Below are 18638 nucleotides of genomic sequence, written 5' to 3' on the forward strand. Positions count from 1 at the left end.
AGAATCGAGAAGAGAATATCAATTTTTGACTAAAATTCTACTCAAAAAAGGTGTTAATTACATATGGTTGATACCAGAAGGTTTAATGTTTGTATGGCAAGGACAAAGATATAGAATACATTCAACTGAAAAAGCAGAAGCATTTTCCGAAGAACATCTCAGAAGGAAGGCTGAAGAGACAGGACATAAAGAATCGGTGACAGAATCATGAGCGGTGTCTTCAGCTTCAACTGGAAAAGAAGAAGGAGCAGTAGGCGGGATCGAGATAGTAGAAGGTGCTGTAGGTGGCGTGGATATTAGAGATCTACGAGAACCTAGAGCCGTGATGGCGAACCTATGGCACGCGTGCCACCAGTGGCACGCGGAGCCATTTGTCAGGGCACGCGAGGCGCTACGCTGTCAGCTGGCCAGCGCGCATGCGCGCGCTGGCCAGCTGAGTTCACCTTTTTAAAAGCTATTTTTCGCCTTCCCCAGGCTCCTATAAAGCCTCTGGAGTCTGGGGAGGGAGAAAAGAGCCTCCCCCGCCCCCCCCCCAGAGGCTTCAGGGAACGTCCCGAGGCTTCCCTGAAGCCTTCGGAACACTTAAAACCAACCTCCGAGCAACCCGGAAGTGACTTCCGGGTTGCTCGGATGGTCGTTTTAAGCGCTCTGAAGGCTTCAGGGAAGCCTCGGGACGGTCCCTGAACAGGCACGAGACGTGCATCTCCATCGCCCGGGCCCGGATCGCCTCCACCGCGCGGCGCCTCAGGCTCGGCGTCCTTGCGCCCGGCCTTCCCATCGCTGCCGCCGCCGCCGCCACCGCCGCTAGGACGGGCTCGGCCGAAGTGAAGTCCGTCAGGCTTCAGCCGCGCCGCCCCCGCCTCCTCCTCCTCCTCCTCTAGCCGCGCCATCGCAAGGATTAAGGCGAAATGGGGCGGGGGCGGGGAAAGCGAAGGGGGCTTTGCATGATTTTTTCGCCTTCCCCAGGCTCCAGAGGCTTTATAGGAGCCTGGGGAGGGCGAAAAGAGCCTCCCCCGCCCCCCCCGGAGGCTTCACGGAACGCTCGAACGCGGCGCCGGGGCCCGGCAGGCAGCGAACGAGTCGGAGCCTGCCGACTGGAGGAAGAGGGTGAGAGGCTGGTCCTGTGAACGGCGGCAGCAGCGGCGACAATAGTCGTAACTTGCCGGCGGGCCACCCCGGCTGGGAGACAAAGGAGGGGAAAGGCGGCAGGCAGCCGAGTTGCGACTATTGTCGCCGCTGCTGCCGCCGTTCACAGGACCAGCCCCTCACCGGGGGGGGTGGGGGAGGCTCTTTTCGCCCTCCCCAGGCTCCTATAAAGCCTCTGGAGCCTGGGGAAGGCGAAAAAATCATGCAAAAATGGGCGCGTTGTGCGCACATGCGCACTGGGGGCGCGTTGCATTATGGGTGCGGCACGCCCTCACACGACCCCCCCGCGCTCCCCCCACTTGTGGCACGCGAGCCAAAAAAGGTTCGCCATCGCTGGAATATGGAAGAGAAGAAAATGATCTCAATTAACATAAATGGACAAAATTCAGCAAATAAAAGAAAGAAAATATTTCACAAACTAGGGAAATTAAAATTGGATATAATTTGTCTATAAGAAGTGCATATTCAAAAGCAACATGAATACTTATTAAGGCAACAAAAGCTGGGGAAAACGTTTACTTCATTGGCAACCTGTAAGAAAAGAAGAATGATCCTTTATATTAAAGATACAATCCCAGTGGAACAAATTTATACAGATGACGATGGAAGAATTTTGATGGTGGAAATTATGGACAATAATAAGAAAATGCTCCTAATAGCAATCTATGCACCTAATGATAAGCAAGATGAATTCTACAGAAAATTAGACAGGAAAATAATGGATTTGGATTACTTAAATATTTGTATGATGGGAGATTTCAATGGAATTGTAGATAAGAATATGGACTATTACTCACAAAAAACAACAGTCAAATAGAAAGATACTCCCTAAATCTTTTTTTAAATGATTGATGAGACAGGTTTAAAGGATGTTTGGAGAGAGAGAAATCCTACTAAAACAATATACTTTTTATTCAAACAGACATTTATCTTATTCTGGAATCGATATGATATGGGTAGCGACTGAATCAGCCTATAACATACAGAAAATTGGGATTGAAACAAGTACTTGGGCAGACCACAACCCAATGATAATTAAATGGAAAGGACAAAGAAAAAGATCTAGGTGGACATTAAACAACACTATATTAAAAGAGAAAGACTTTGTACAGAAAATGAAAAAGGAATTGGCCTTTTTGTTTAAAGAAAACAGAAAAGAGGAGACATCAATGCAGAACCTCTGGGACACAATGAAGGCCTATACCAGAGGCCTGATAATTGACTCTACAAGGAAGAGAAATATAAAACAAACACTTAAAGGACTTGACAATGGTCTTGAAAAATAACTACAAAACTCCCCACAAAAGAACATTAAAGTAAGAATGGATACGATTAAACACAAAATTGGGTTAATGGAAAGAGAGGAATTAGGCCATAAATTAGGGGTGCTAAACAGAATTACCAGGCAGATGGTTGGCATACAAACTGAGAAAAGAGAGAGACTCAAAGAAGAAAAAATATTGCACCACTACTAAAAAACAACAGATGCAGTTCAATGATGCCTGATCAAAACTGTCATAGACTAATTGTTGCCCATGGCATTATACAACAAGGGTGGGCATAAGTAAGTATTGTGGTGCATTATTTGCAAAAAAATAAAGTTACCTAAATAAATGTTTGCATAAATATATACAACTTATATTAAAATTCTTGCTCAACCTGTATATACATTTTCAGGAACAGCAGAAAAAAACTGACAAAGAAATAGTAATAAAAGTGGAACATCTCCCTGGAAAATTGAAATCTGGAAGCAAAAATTGAATAGTTCATGTTCAATATATTTCAAAAGTACAAAGATTCATATTCAGGCAAACAAAACAGAATTCTAGCTTAATCAGAACCACTTATAAGGGAATGTAGAAAGAAATGAATTATAACAATAGCATATTTTGATGATATGAAGAACAATAAAAATATCAAAAGTATAATTTTTCATCTTAATTTAATCTGCCAGTTTCTCCATTATTTGCAAAGTAATTAAAACCATAAACGTGATAGATACCATAAAGACATAAATGTTAGAATGAAGAATAGAAAGCACATTCAAGACACTACTCCATAGCTGAATTTCAAAAACATCTACATTGTCTGTCCTGCTTTTAAGTTGAAAAGTGGAGAAATAAGGATTCATGAATTATTTTGCTATTAAATGGAATACCATTCTTTTCTTCAGATATTCATTACATTCAGCTTGCTATACTGTATACTAATACATTTTATAAATAAAATGCATATTTTATCATGTAAATATATTTTTGCATTAAAGATTAACATTTAAAACTATATATTTAAAACTATATTAATCAGAATTACAATACAATACAATACAATAGTAGAGTTGGAAGGGACCTTGGAGGTCTTCTAGTCCAACCCCCTGCCTAGGCAGGAAACCCTATACCGTTTCAGACAAATAGCTATCCAACATCTTCTTAAAGACTTCCAGTGTTGGGGCATTCACAACTTCTGGAGGCAAGCTGTTCCACTGATTAATTGTTCTCACTGTCAGGAAATTTCTCCTCATTTCTAAGTTGCTTCTCTCCTTGATTAGTTTCCACCCATTGCTTCTTGTTCTACCCTCAGGTGCTTTGGAGAATAGTTTGACTCCCTCTTCTTTGTGGCAACCTCTGAGATATTGGAATAATGCTATCATGTCTCCCCTAGTCCTTCTTTCTCTTAAGCTAAACATACCCAGTTCCTGCAACCGTTCTTCATATGTTTTAGTCTCCAGTCCCCTAATCATCTTTGTTGCTCTTCTCTGCACTCTTTCTAGAGTCTCCACATCTTTTTTTACATCGTGGCGACCAGAACTGAATGCAGTATTCCAAGTGTGGCCTTACCAAGGCATTATAAAGTGGTATTAACACTTCACGTGATCTTGATTCTATCCCTCTGTTGATGCAGCCTAGAACTGTGTTGGCTTTTTTGGCAGCTGCTGCACACTGCTGGCTCATATTTAAATGGTTGTCCACTAGGACTCCAAGATCCCTTTCACAGTTACTACTACTGAGTAAGGTATCACCTATACTGTACCTGTGCATTCCGTTTTTGTTGCCTAAATGTAGAACCTTACTCTTTTCACCATTGAATTTCATTTTATTAGATAGTGCCCAATGTTCAAGTTTGTCAAGATCCTTCTGTATCTTAAGCCTATCTTCTGGAGTGTTGGCTATTCCTGCCAGCTTGGTATCATCTGCAAATTTGATGAGTTCCCCATTTATTCCCTCATCCAAATCATTGATGAAGATGTTGAAGAGTACTGGGCCTAAAACAGAGCCTTGGGGTACTCCACTGCATACTTCCCTCCATGTAGATGCAGTTCCATTGAGAACTACACGTTGAGTGCGGTTGGTCAGCCAGTTACCAATCCATCTGGTGGTGATGCTGTCTAACCCACATTCTTCTACTTTATCTTGTAGTAGGTTATGGTCTACCTTATCAAAAGCCTTACTGAAATCCAAGTAAACTATATCAACGGCATTCCTCTGGTCCACTAATTTTGTCACATTATCAAAGAATGCAATAAGATTAGTCTGGCATGATCTGTTTTTGACAAATCCATGTTGGCTTTTGGCTATTACTTTGTTTGCTTCTAGGTGTTCGCAAATTCGTTGCTTGATTATTTTTTCCAGAATCTTTCCTGGTATTGAGGTTAGGCTGATAGGTCTGTAGTTTCCTGGATCTAATTTTTTCCCTTTTTTGAAGATGGGAACCACATCAGCTCTTTTCCAGTCCTCTGGTAGTTCCCCGGTGTTCCAGGATCTCTGAAAGATATAATTCAGTGGTTCTGAGATCTCGTCTGCTAGTTCCTTCAGAACTCTGGGATGTAATCCATCCGGTCCTGGTGATTTGAACTCGTCTAGGGTAGACAGGTGCTCACTTACCATTTTCTTCCCTATTTCAATTTGTGTTCCTAATTTTGTGGTGCTGCTTTTGATAGGTTGGACTGTTTTATCCCTTTGTGTAAAGACAGATGCAAAACATGAGTTAAATAGTTCTGCTTTCTCCCTGTTGCTTGTCACCTTCTTGCCACTTTCTCCTAGCAATGGACCAATTGTTTCCTTAACTTTTTTCTTGTTTTTAACATGTTGGAAGAAGCTTTTTTTGTTAATTTTTACTTTTGTGGCAAGCCTTTCTTCATTGTGAGCCTTAGCTTTCCTCACTTCATCTTTACAGGCTCGGGCTATTTGCTGATATTCTGCCTTAGTTATGTCCCCCTCCTTCCACTTTTTATACTTACTTTTTTTGTCTTTCAGTTTGTCAGATAGTTGTTTATGCAGCCATGCTGGTTTCTTTTGGGAGCTGTTGTTTTTCTTCTTCATTGGTATTGTGTTAGACTGGGCTTTTCTAATCTCATTTTTCAAAATTTCCCAAGCTTCTTGAGTTGTTTTCCCCTCGAGGATTCTCATCCATGGAATTTTTCCCAAGCTCTCTCTAAGTTTATTGAAATTAGCTTTCTTAAAGTCCAAGACTCTAGTTTGACTTTGTTCTACTACTTGTGTTTGGATAATGTTGAATTCCAATATTGCATGGTCACTTGCCCCCAGGGTTCCTATGGCTTCAACACCTTCTATCATTTCCTCTCTGTTAGTGAGAATTAAGTCCAGTATGGCTGACCCCCTTGTTTCCTTCTCTACTTTTTGGAAAACAAAGTTGTCTGCTAGGTTTGTTAGGAACCTGTTGGATCTTCCACTTGGTGCAGAGTTTGTTTCCCAGTTGATGTCAGGGTAGTTAAAATCTCCCATTACTATTGTGGTGTGCTTCCTACATACCTTAGTTAGCTGACTAGCAAAAAGTTCATCTTCTTCCTCTGCTTGGTTGGGTGGCCTGTAGTATAGACCTATGGCAATGTCATTTCCCCCACAACCTTTAATATTGACCCAAATGCATTCAAGATAGTTCTCATTATTGTTGTGCTCTATTTCTGTAGAGACGTAGTTATTTCTTATATATAGTGCAACTCCACCTCCTCTTTTATTTGGTCTATTTCTTTTAAATAATTTAAATCCTTCTAGCTGTATGTTCCATTTGTCAGTTTCATCCCACCAAGTTTCTGTAATGGCAATAATATCATATCTGCCCTCTTTTACTTGAATTTCTAATTCTCCCTGTTTATTCCTCATACTCTGTGCATTGGTATATAGACATTTGAGTCCATTTTGATTGACCTTGTGTTTACTGTCTACATAACCTGTATTATTCCTGACTGCCCCTATTTTCTTGCCACTTGTGTGATTCATGCACATGGTATGACAATCACTATTACATGCTTGGTTTTGCTTGACAGCAGGAGTGATAATCTTACCCACACACACATCTATGTTACATGCATTTATAACCCTATGAATTTTAGTTTGCTGGGGACAGAGATGTTCTGTATCTATTAATTCTCTGTCCCCGCTCTTCAGTTTAAATGTTTATCAAGAAAATCTGTGAATTTAATGCCAAGTAACTCAGTTCCTTTCTTGGATGGGTGCAACCCATCTCTTTTGTACAGTTTTTCATTGGACCAGCTACAGGCTTCATGACTAATAAAACCAAAGCCTTCCCTTTTACACCACTCCTTTAGCCAAACATTAAACTCTGCTACACGCTGGCCCTTCCCTTTTTGTTCCTTATATACAGGTAAAACCTCTGAAAAGATAAGCCTACAACCTATACTATTAAGTTCATACCCCAAGTTCTGGAAATCATTCTGCACAGAAAGTACATCTTTCTGGGATAGATCATTAGTGCCAAGATGTATAATAGCATCAACGTCACAGTCCTTACTTGCATTCTTGACTATCTTAAGAATACGCCTCTTGTCTCTGCTGGCAGTAGCACCTGGCAGACACCTGACCTCTTTTAAAACCTCCGTATCCTCTCCTAAATTAACATCTCTTACGATTGAATCACCAACCAGAAGGTGACTTCTCTTTTTACATACCTTGATCTTCTTCTGCGACTGATGTGTGATACCTGGTTCCCCTTTTCGCCTTTCCGAAGAAAGTTCTTCGTTTTGGACCACGATCCCCTGCTTATTTGAGTCATCATTATCACAACTGCCTTGACCTATCTCTTTAGTGTCCCCATTAAGGTCAGCAAGGGCACTATATCTGTTTTGCTGGGTCACAGCAAAAGCTTTGGGTTTATGGTTCACAGCTCTCAACCTGCCAGATCCCACAGTTGTCCAGACAGCTCTTCTCCTGCAAGATCTTTGTGGTAGAGGGGGCTGATAGTGTGGCTTCACCGTAGAGTGGAATGGCTGACGTAGACACCTAGTTTCTGCTTGGAGAGCACAGATTACAGATTCTAGATAGGTAATCTGCCTATGTAGACTCGTAATTTGTTTACAAAGGGGACAGTATCCAAATTTGAAAAGAGTACTGCGAAAGACAGGTGCAAAACAGCTATTACATTGAACTAAGCCAGTCATTTTGAAATAAATAAAATCACAATCTCAAACACACTAATTCAGAATGTATTATTGCTATTTTGGTTTATAGATATATGATTCGCGCGCCGTTAGGCGCGCGGGCCCCCACCTCAGTGTCTTGTGACTCACCCCCTCCTTCTCTCCAGCAGCTCCAATCCTAGCTTCAGGAAGGTTCAAATGATATGGAGTTTAAGGGCCCCCACCTCAGTGTCTTTGTCTTGTGACTCACCCCCTCCTTCTCTCCAGCAGCTCCAATCCTAGCTTCAGGAAGGTTCTGCTGTTGCCTAAATTTCCATATAATGCTTTACATATTTCAGTACATTTTTCCTTGTGATAAATTTGCTAACCAACCAACCAAACTCTGTGCCAGTATTAAACATAGGCAACTTAAAGAAATTTTCCAGGGCACCTCAAAGTCAGAGACAGGTAAGTAAGGTTTAGTGCAATATAAAATATGAAAAAAAATCTGCTTTTATGGAATCTAAGAACTGTGTGGGGTGGTAGAAAATATAAGTGTGTTTATTTATTTAAATATTTATACAGCTATCCATCTATAAGACAACTAGATAGCTCACAATAGTAAAGTCACGAAAAAGTGGAAACTATGAAACAAAAACTGTTCCAACAAAGGAACAGAGGTTCCCACCTTACTTAACCCGATCCCTGCGGAAAGAACCTGTTCTTTATGTCCTTCCAGAAGGCTAAAAGAGTGCTTTAGAAAGGATGTGCATTCTAGGCCCCATTAGATATCCATATTTAAGCAAGGGACCTGGAATCTGTGCACAAATACCTATTTGGTGGTGGAGGCAAATACCCCCAATGAGATGCAGCCTAGCAAATAACCTGGATCCTTGCCATTCACAAGTTTAAATGTGACAAGCAGGAGAAAAACTGGGAGCCAGGAATGGATTGAGGAGAGGGAGCAGGGGGAAGAGAGAAGGGGGGAGGGGGAGGGGGAGGGGGAGGGGGAGGGAGAGGGAGAGGGAGAGGGGGAGAGAGAGGCGGGGAGAGAGACTTATTCTGCCCTTTGGTTGTAATAGCTTATTTTCCATTCTTTCTCCAACTGGGCTATTGATGGCAGCTGGCCTTTTGGTTCCCAAGCTCCCTGACTGCCAGCTCTACTCATCATAGAGGAAAAACTGGGAGATAAATATAGCATCTCTTGATAGAAAGTCTTACACAGTAAACAAAAGCATTCAATATAAGATTTATTTTTTAAAAAGCTCCTGAAAGATGAAGAGTCATTAGGTTTATGATATATTGTTCATAAAGCTCCTGTTAGCATTGAAGGATAATTTATGAAAGCAAGCACAGATTTTGAGTGTTTCATTTTTTTGTACTAAATAAGACTTTTCAACCCAATTAAATGTAATTAGTGTCTACAAAAGGTAATAGCGAGGCTTGATTTATTATATTCCATTATTATTGTTTGCACATCTTTAATGTGTTGTAACGTACACAGGGTCTCTTGATTCAGCAGGTCTAAAACTAAAAGCTAAATTGTGCTAAATGATTAAAAGCAAATGTACTAAATGGCATTATGTACTGAAATGGATGAAGATATCGGAGAATTCGTTTACTGTAACTGTTGTTCAGTCACTTATGATTTTGTAATCCGGTGGATTCCATTTTGCCAGTACTTTAACTTCTTCCCCTGCCTTCACAAAATGTGTCCAAAAATATTTTAGCTTCATGAAGAATCCTTTATGGTTTCTGAGTTTGGTTGCTTTCTTGCAGTCATTTCATTACCAAACTAGGTAACATTTTCAGTTGCTACTAAGGAATGGGGTTTGCTCAGGGATCCTAATACGGGTGCTCACCAACTAGAATTATTTTTAATTATTTCAGGGAGAACACTGGGAGCATTTTAACCTTGAGGGATCAAGCCAATATAGATTGTATAGTATTGTAACAGGAGGCAAATAAGGAGTTGGGTCCAGATTAATCTGACTCTCATTCAAATCTCAAACTGAATCTGTTACAACCCTCTAAATTATTCCTCCCAAGCATGAATTGGTATTTAGTTAATTGAGGGAGTGGTTTTCCTAGTCCTTTAGTTATATGCCGAAAAAGGAATGTATCTTTCATCCTAACTGATTGAATTAATTTGTCCAGGACTCCTTCAATGTCACATCTTTCTTTATATTAAAAAGGTATTATACTAAGCCTTTAAATATTCAATCAAACCATTTTTTATTTTTTATAATCTTATTTCTGGACTAAAGCTAAAGTCCATTGATAAGAACTGTTTTCGGGTTGGCAGTTAAAGTTTCAAACCAGTCCAAATATGATCTAAAAGGTATGCATGAATTTACAAAGTTTCTGGGGGTAGATCTTAACTCTTAGTAGATGAGGTCTACTAAGTGAAATCATGGTGAAATCATGTTTTTAAAGATTATCCAGTTTCTTGTGGTTTACACAATCAAAAAAAATCTTTCTTCAATCAATGATGAAGAAGAAAACATTTTTTGGAATTCCTTTATCTTTTCTATAGTCCATCAGATGTTAAAGGTATGATTCAGAAGCTGCTGTTTCTTCTGAATCCAGTATGTATATATGGTATCAAGGAATACTGCACTAAAATACTAGTTCAGATGAAGAATTCTATCAGTTCTTCCAAAATTAGTACTTTCTGAATATGGATTATAATTCCCATTATTTTCAGCTAATATAATTAAAGATTTATCATTTTAATTCAGTTAATTAATTTTATTCCTCTTGCACTTTCTTTGGAAAGTAGACCAATTAAATAGAAATAAATGCAATAATTTATATTATAAAGATATGATGCTATTAACATCTATTTGTTTCATAATTAGAATACAGAATCATCTAGGATACAGGATCCCAATCAGGAGAGGATGTAAGTATAGCTTTCTTTCTATGCAAATATACACTATCCAGAATTCCAGGCCCCCAATGTTACATAAAAAGTATTTGTCATATGTAGCATGAATAGAATATAGCCATGAGTCTGATCTTGTCCAAGCAATTTGCAACAATCCCTATTTCCATTTTGCTAGCCTCTCATAATAATAATCCTCTTTTAACACATTTACTTAAGAAGTATCTTTTTCATCCTTACATATTAGATCCATTTTCAGTTACATCTATTAAATGATAGATCTCCATTTACACTGCAAATTAAAAAAAAAGCAGACATATGGTGCTTTTAAAAAAACTTTCAATTTGTTTGTTTGTTGTACAGAACAAGCATCCAGTATAATCATAACCAACAGATGCAGATCAAACAAGTTAGCCAGCAAATTGACATTCCCATTCAGTTCTGTTTAAAAAGAGTCATGGATATGAAATCAAATCTTTTCACTTTTTCGGTCTAAGTAAAGGAAAAAAAATAATATCCAAATAGTGTAGTAGGTACATTAAAGGAAGGAACATCAATGCAAGATTTTTATCTGATCTTTCTCCTTTTCCATCAGTTGCTACAGAGTGAATTATTCATTGAAGTCTTCTTTAATCTCTTAATAGTCATTTCAGACTACATAGTATACATTAATAATTATTACTGATCATTAAAAACTCTTGTGCATTTAGTTTCATACTAGTATAGTTTAAACTAAATTACTAAAATCTCTACCAAAGTGTGGAGAAATGAGTGGTCATTTACTAATGCAGTTTGATTTGAATTCACTCAATTTCTTTTAATAAGTGTATACATTCTTATCTTCAATATTGAGAAATGTTATTAAAATTAACAATGAAACCACACTTGAAATTGGTTTGGAAATCATGTTTCTTTAACAAATGTATTGTTATCAATTATAATCCTTTTGCAATCCAATAACAGAAAAATAAATATAGCAACTTTTTCATGAAGATATGTTGTTATAAAATAATGCAAAATATTATACCTTCAAGTCACTTATCACACAATAAATGAACTTTAGCAGGATTTTTTTTTTATTTCAAGGATTATAAAAAGGATTAGTAATCACAGCCTATATTATTTTAATTTTAGCTGCACAAAACCACTAATAACCTTGATGGAATATTTTTTTCAGTTTGCTCCCTAGCTGATGACTAAATAAGCACTTTGTTACTAGAATTCCATCCTCCTGTTTGTTTTTCTTTGAGCAATTTCTACTAACAAAACGCAAACAGTTCTATTGAGCTGATACACTTGGCCAATATAACAAATAAATGAATAACATACTGTATAACGAAGTGTTATCTCTACAATGGAAACTTTCTAGTATGATTATATCAACTCTTTATACAACAAAGGGAATATTTGTATAACTTTTTTCTAACATATTATTTGTATTTAACTATAGTCATTTGAGATTTTTTGAGCACGTAAAATGTCATTATTTTGCTAATCTACAATGTGTCACTAGGGAAAGAGGATTAAAACAGCATTTTCCAAGCTATAATATAGGCCTAAATACAAAAGCTTTAGAAGATAGATGATGTAATTTATTGTCTATTTGATGATACAACTTATCATTATATAGTAAAGATAAAAATCAGGAAAAAATGTTTTCTCAGATCTGTTATTTCTTTCAAAATAAACATCTTAAAGAACAAAAAATTTCAGAGAAAGATGGAATAATAATTCGATAATCATCTTAATACTTACTTTAATTCTAATGCTTAAGACCTTATCTCTTGACTAAACTGTCAAAACACAGATAAGTGAATTTATAAATTTTGTTTTAAAAATCACAATTAGTTTCTAACTAGATAATTAGACAAAGATATTATTCTGTAATAATTTCTAATCTTGTTCTTAATTTCCATATTTATATAAAGGGCCTAATACCAAACAGGAATTAATCACAAGGCCCTCCCACAATAAAGAGCCTAGAACAATTACTGAATCAAAACAGCATGTATTAACCAATCCTTCAAAAATCACTAGATCTTTCTTTTTCCATCAAACACCATTTTAAAGGTAGGGAATTTTATGTCACAATTACATCATGAACAAAATCTTTCTGGATGAGCCTATAAAGATTTTGAAAACAAGTCATGGTACTTTATATTTGAAAAAGTAAAAGTGAAGATAAATGTATTGTTATCCAAAAGAATTTGAATAACTATCTATAAATCTATTATGGCAGGAAAATATTTCAGTCAATTTGAATTTTTTGAATATCTTTGGTGTACATTCACAATAGATATAAACAATAATCAGGTAATCAAATTAACACATTAAACAGGTAAGTTGCATTTGAGGTCTCCAAAACTTATTTGCATATGAGAGATAATTGGGGGGGGGGGACCAAAGGCTGTGATATTTGTAGTTTGGTCAAATGTTTAAGACACTAGGCTAGAAAGCAGGAAACCATGAGTTCAAGTGTTGCCTTAGCCATAAAAGCCAGCTGGGTGAGCTTGGGCCAGTCACTCTCTCTCAATTCAGCTCACTTCACCTCACCCAGTTGTAAGTATGATACTGTATACTTATTTTCAGGATATTGCCTTGCAGATAAAGAAGACAACTCACTATTTAGGGTTTATTTGATTAGTCCTAATAAAGATATCACTCTTGTTATTTTATAGTAATTTCACTTCTTGCCTTGTATGAATATGGTTTTTAAAATATATTTTAATTATATATACACATATATACAATAGAAACATTTCTTTCAATATATGCTATTTCAACAAAGGTGTTTATGATTTTATCACTATTTCACAAATGTTTGAAAAATGCAAACTATATGTTGTTTGATTTTAAAAACTGAAGGCAGTCTACTAGTCATCAGTAATTACCAGAAAAACTTACATTTTCCAAGCAATTATTTTTCTTTGCTTACCTAATAGAATTTTGCACTAGCAAAGCAAGTTGTATGAAACAATCATTTTGTATTTGTATTTATATTTCTTCTCCAATTGCAACCTTCTTAAACCTGTTCAATATTTATAACTTAAATGTTTTCCTAATTGTGTCAAATATTCTTCTTTAAGCCTATATGTTACAAAGCAATCTTCTTCTAAGGGCAATTACTAGATTTAAAATGCTATTCAGATATTTCTGGAGGGATTTAATAAACAGGATAAAAACATGCAATTAACAGATATTAACGCAACAGTAATACCTATTATAACGTGCATTCCAAGTCTTGCCAAATTCTTCACAGTATGGTAACCAATTCCTTTAATTCCTCCAGTTACTATGGCAACATTACCATTTTGAAGAGGAAAAACTGTCCAAAAAGACAAAATAAAATAGTTAGGAACTGTTTTGCAACAAAAAATTGCCCATCAAAACAGAAGTATCACTGACCAACATTTCACACATTAATTATAATGATGCTTGTAGTTGCAACTGTTTCCCAGGGCACTTTATATAGCAGTACAATGTTAAGAAAAAATCAGTATTATTAAAATTGTTATTTTGTGAAATGTTTCTCAATAATATTTTATAGCCCAAAAACTGACTGTTGCAGCAAATAATAATGGAATATATAATGTAATGTACCATTTAACTTGGTGATTTTAATACAAAATGCCACATTAAATAAAACCAGTGACTATAATACAATACAATACAATACAATACAATACAATACAATACAATACAATACAATACAATAGCAGAGTTGGAAGTCTTCTAGTCCAACCAACTGCCTAGGCAGGAAACCCTATACCGTTTCAGACAAATGGCTATCCAACATCTTCTTAAAGACTTCCAGTGTTGGGACATTCACAACTTCTGGAGGCAAGCTGTTCCACTGATTAATTGTTCTAACTGTCAGGAAATTTCTCCTCAGTTCTAAGTTGCTTCTCTTCTTGATTAGTTTCCACCCATTGCTTCTTGTTCTACCCTCAGGTGCCTTGGAGAATAGTTTGACTCCCTCTTCTTTGTGGCAACCCCTGAGATATTGGAACACTGCTATCATGTCTCCCCTAGTCCTTCTTTCTCTTAAGCTAGACATACCCAGTTCCTGCAACCGTTCTTCATATGTTTTAGTCTCCAGTCCCCTAATCATGTTTGTTGCTCTTCTCTGCACTCTTTTCTAGAGTCTCCACATCTTTTCTACATCATGGTGACCAAAACTGAATGCAGTATTCCAAGTGTGGCCTTACCAAGGCATTATAAAGTGGTATTAACACTTCACGGGATCTTCTATCCCTCTATTGATGCAGCCTAGGACTGTGTTGGCTTTTTTGGCAGCTGCTGCACACTGCTGGCTCATATTTAAATGGTTGTCCACTACGACTCCAAGATCCCTTTCACAGTTACTACTGTTGAGCAAGGTACCACCTATACTGTACCTGTGCATTTCGTTTTTGTTGCCTAAATGTAGAACCTTGCTCTTTTCACCATTGAATTTCATTTTATTAGATAGTGCCCAATGTTCAAGTTTGTCAAGATCCTTCTATATCTTTAGCCTATCTTCTGGAGTGTTGGCTTGGTGTCATCTGCAAACTTTATGAGTTCCCCATTTATTCCCTCTGACTACACTGAAATGGTATATTAGAAAAGGTATCGGTCACTTTCACGAATAAAGGCAAATATACGTGTCCCAGGATAATGTCTCAAGATCAAATTTGAGTTGGTCACTGGGACCAGAGGTTTAGTTCTCTGAGTTCTCGGATTCATTCTTCAAGGAACTTCTCTCTATTGGAATATGTGCTTTGGGTTATTCTGTGAGTTGTATTGGTATCTTGAGTAGCTTTGGAGCTTGTATTTGAATATGAACTTTGGCAGTCTTTATACAGTGAAAAATTAATGAAATGTCTAAACACATGGAATTGGGCACTCAGAAGTTTGGATTAGGAAGCTTCTTGATGGACTATAATGCAATAGCTGTAGATCATATGCAGATAACTTATTATCTTAGCTATGATAAACAGCAAATATGTTATATCAGTTATTGCAAATAAAGTGAAGGACAGTGCTTAACATTGAGCTTGCAGGGATAATATCTCTGTTGTCCAAATCAGGATATTAGACTTGTAATAAAATTCTTAAGTAGTTAAATAATATTTTTGTAAAAGTAATGTTATCAATTTCCAAGAGTGAAAAAGAAACCTCTTTAAGAATATCTTAAGGTTTCTCAGTTAATGGTAGGTTTAAAAACTCATATAGCAAAAATGCAAAGACCCAAATGGATTACTTCATGCTCAATGGAGAAGTGGAAAGAATGGTGGCATTGTTTGTACTGAGGCATAGGTGAGTAGTAGGTACTCCTTTCTGGATAGTTTATTAAAGAATTCAGAAGCTGAATGAACATGGGGCCAGGTTCAGAAATTTTCTCTTTCGGAAGGATATTGGATACAGATTATTAGACTAGTGTGTTTCCATGCATCATCTCAATAAACATGAAAATATGCTAGGCAACAAAGAGAGCCAGTTTGTCTCACAGACTATTTAGAGTTTACCACATGGATTCACAATCGGTTTCAGGGAAATGTTGGGGAAGTAGATCAGATTTTGGCCTGTTCCTTAACCATAGAATTTTCCTATTGGAAGAGTCAGATGACCAATTTCTCATTTGGGTGTTTGGTGAACAGCTGGCTTATGATAGCCAACAGATTGGTTAGATGATAATTTGGAGTCATGTTATCTACAACCAAACAGTGATGTACTTACTCTGTTCTGTTACAATCTGAGCCATGTGATCTATATGGGTCAACAGATTTGCTGAGTCTTTATTATTTCAATTCCCCCTTTTAACTAACTCATTAACTCCATACAGCCACTATATTCTTGGTGTTCACCTTCATCTTCCACACCACTCATTCTCTGTTCCTTCTCCTACATATGGAACACTCAATTTCACAGGCAGAATCAATCTCTTAGAAACAGTCAATTTGTTTCTTCAAACAAAAATGTTTACAATATCCCTTGCAACAGACTGTCTATTACTCACTTTTCTATTTCAATTTGTATGTCAAGATTTCAGGCAATAATATATCATATATAATATATGCTAAAGTCACATCTTCACTCAACATATTTTTGGTATTACCAAAAAATTCTCTATGCATTTATTTTTAAATTCATTAAACATCCAAGAAGAAATATTTATCTTACTCCCTAATATTGAATCACTAAACAGTAGATTGATTTTTCATACATGCTTTATTTCTATCATGTACCATATTCATCACACTCACCTTTCTCCACTCTAGTTGCATAAAATGTTCCATAATTTACATCAATGTTCTTTAACATATATTTTAAAAAGAATGACTATAAGCTTTCTCCCATTCACACATTTCACAATGATTTACTAAAGAGAATACTTTTACCCTACATACTCCTTCGCCAGCTTTAAGGCGTAAAGAATACATTGTGGAGGCAAAAGAAAGGCGGAGTTATATATTAAAGTCATTTAATGCACAACATCTGTCTATTTAAATAAGTCCATTAGAAATATAGTTAAATTACAAATAAAATCAACTGCTTACATTTATAACTTACAGTATTTAATCAATATCTTTCATGATTAGCTTGGAGTTGGCAGAGAATTTATTGATATAAAATATTGATAAATAGTAAATATACTGTTATACAGCTAACCTACAAGTAATAGAAGAAAAGATTTATAGCTCAGGGTTGATCTGCGGATTGATTATTTGGCAGTTCTATTTAATTTGATAAATTACAATGAAAAACAGCAAAACTATTACTATAATCACAAATCACCTAAATTTGCTTCTTTCCCTGTGCTTTTTCATTATATGAAGAGAATTAGGTAATAATTTGAAATTAATTTTACACATTCATAAATGTTCAATATTATCAAGGGGTAGAAAAGTTTAGTGGATAAACTAGAGCACATACGTTGTAGAGTATGAGTGTTGTGACAACCAGGAAAAAAATATTCCTACCCCCTACCGTTTATTATAATAAAGTACTTAATACATGCACTTAATCAGAGTACATTATGAAACTCATGGTTGTCGTATATAACTGAATGGCTAAATTAGAGAGCAAATTTCTCTGTTTTGCTACCTTTTCTGGAATGATCCCAGTACTTATTTCCAGACATTATTATAATCTCTGTCACTTTTAACTCTGTAAAGTTCAGAGTTTATAAGAAAAGCATATAATTTATAACTCCAAATTTATATATATATATATAAATATATATATATATAAATATATAATATATAATATATATATAAATATATATGTGGGCCCACAGCTTGAAGATGGCAGGTGAGATCCTGCCGAAACGTTGCAAAGACAATCTCAACCTTACACGGGAAAAGACCCGAATACAACAAAACCAGCATACCTACACCTGTGAAAATCTACGAATATATATATATATATATATATATATATATATATATATATATATATATATATATATATGTGTGTGTGTGTGTGTGTGTGTGTGTGTGTGTGTGTGTGTGTGTGTGTGTGTGTGTTGTATTTGTGCTGATAAAATATAAAAAGATAAAATATAAAAAAAATATTTAAAAAAACACAAATATAAAAAGGCAACATTAAAAATAAAAATATGGGTTTCTGCCTGGATGGTTTTCTGTGATGAGCCGAAAGGACAGAAAGAGGGAGGAGTGAGCTCCCTCCCATATTTGGGCATACCAGGGGTTGTAACACAAACACACACACACACACACACACACACACACACATATATATATATATATATGCTTAGTTCATAAACTATTTTAATTGCCCAACTGACTCCAAGCAATGTTCAACATATATCAGAAAACTGCAAAACAAATTAACCAATTAAGTGACCAATTAACCAATTAAAATTTTGGAAATGTTGAAAGCATATTTATCCCAAGGTTTTAGGAGATTATCTAAGAAAGAAAGCACAAATAAATAAGCAGTCCTCATAAGACTGCCTCATATCAACAATGGAGTATAAATGATTCTAATTTCAATTTAGAAAGCAGAGAATCCCCTGAGCACAGGGGATGAATACATGTATGGATCTCATTTGCAATTTCCTTCTTCCTTCGTTTTGTTCTTTATTTTCCAATTTAGCATAAAATCCTAGAGATTACGGAGATAACATAGAACAGATACTGCCACTTTCAGCAGGATGACGATAAGCAGCTTCACACTGTAAACTTCTCAGTTGCCTCAAATGACATGGGTGGATAGATCGATAGATCG

At 36.4% G+C, this 18638-nt stretch overlaps 1 protein-coding gene across 2 annotated transcripts in view; it reads right to left on the reverse strand.

The window, feature by feature from the left end:
* Positions 1-18638, reverse strand: part of DHRSX (dehydrogenase/reductase X-linked) — a 123238-nt gene that overhangs the window by 89819 nt on the left and 14781 nt on the right. For both annotated transcript variants that reach the window (XM_081946595.1, XM_081946596.1), the window contains exon 2: positions 13624-13731. In XM_081946595.1, the coding sequence (XP_081802721.1) occupies positions 13624-13731 (108 nt within the window). The remainder of the gene's footprint in view (positions 1-13623; positions 13732-18638) is intronic.

Source organism: Natrix helvetica, assembly GCF_964273705.1.
Source record: "Natrix helvetica genome assembly, chromosome: 3".
Lineage (NCBI taxonomy): Eukaryota > Metazoa > Chordata > Lepidosauria > Squamata > Natricidae > Natrix > Natrix helvetica.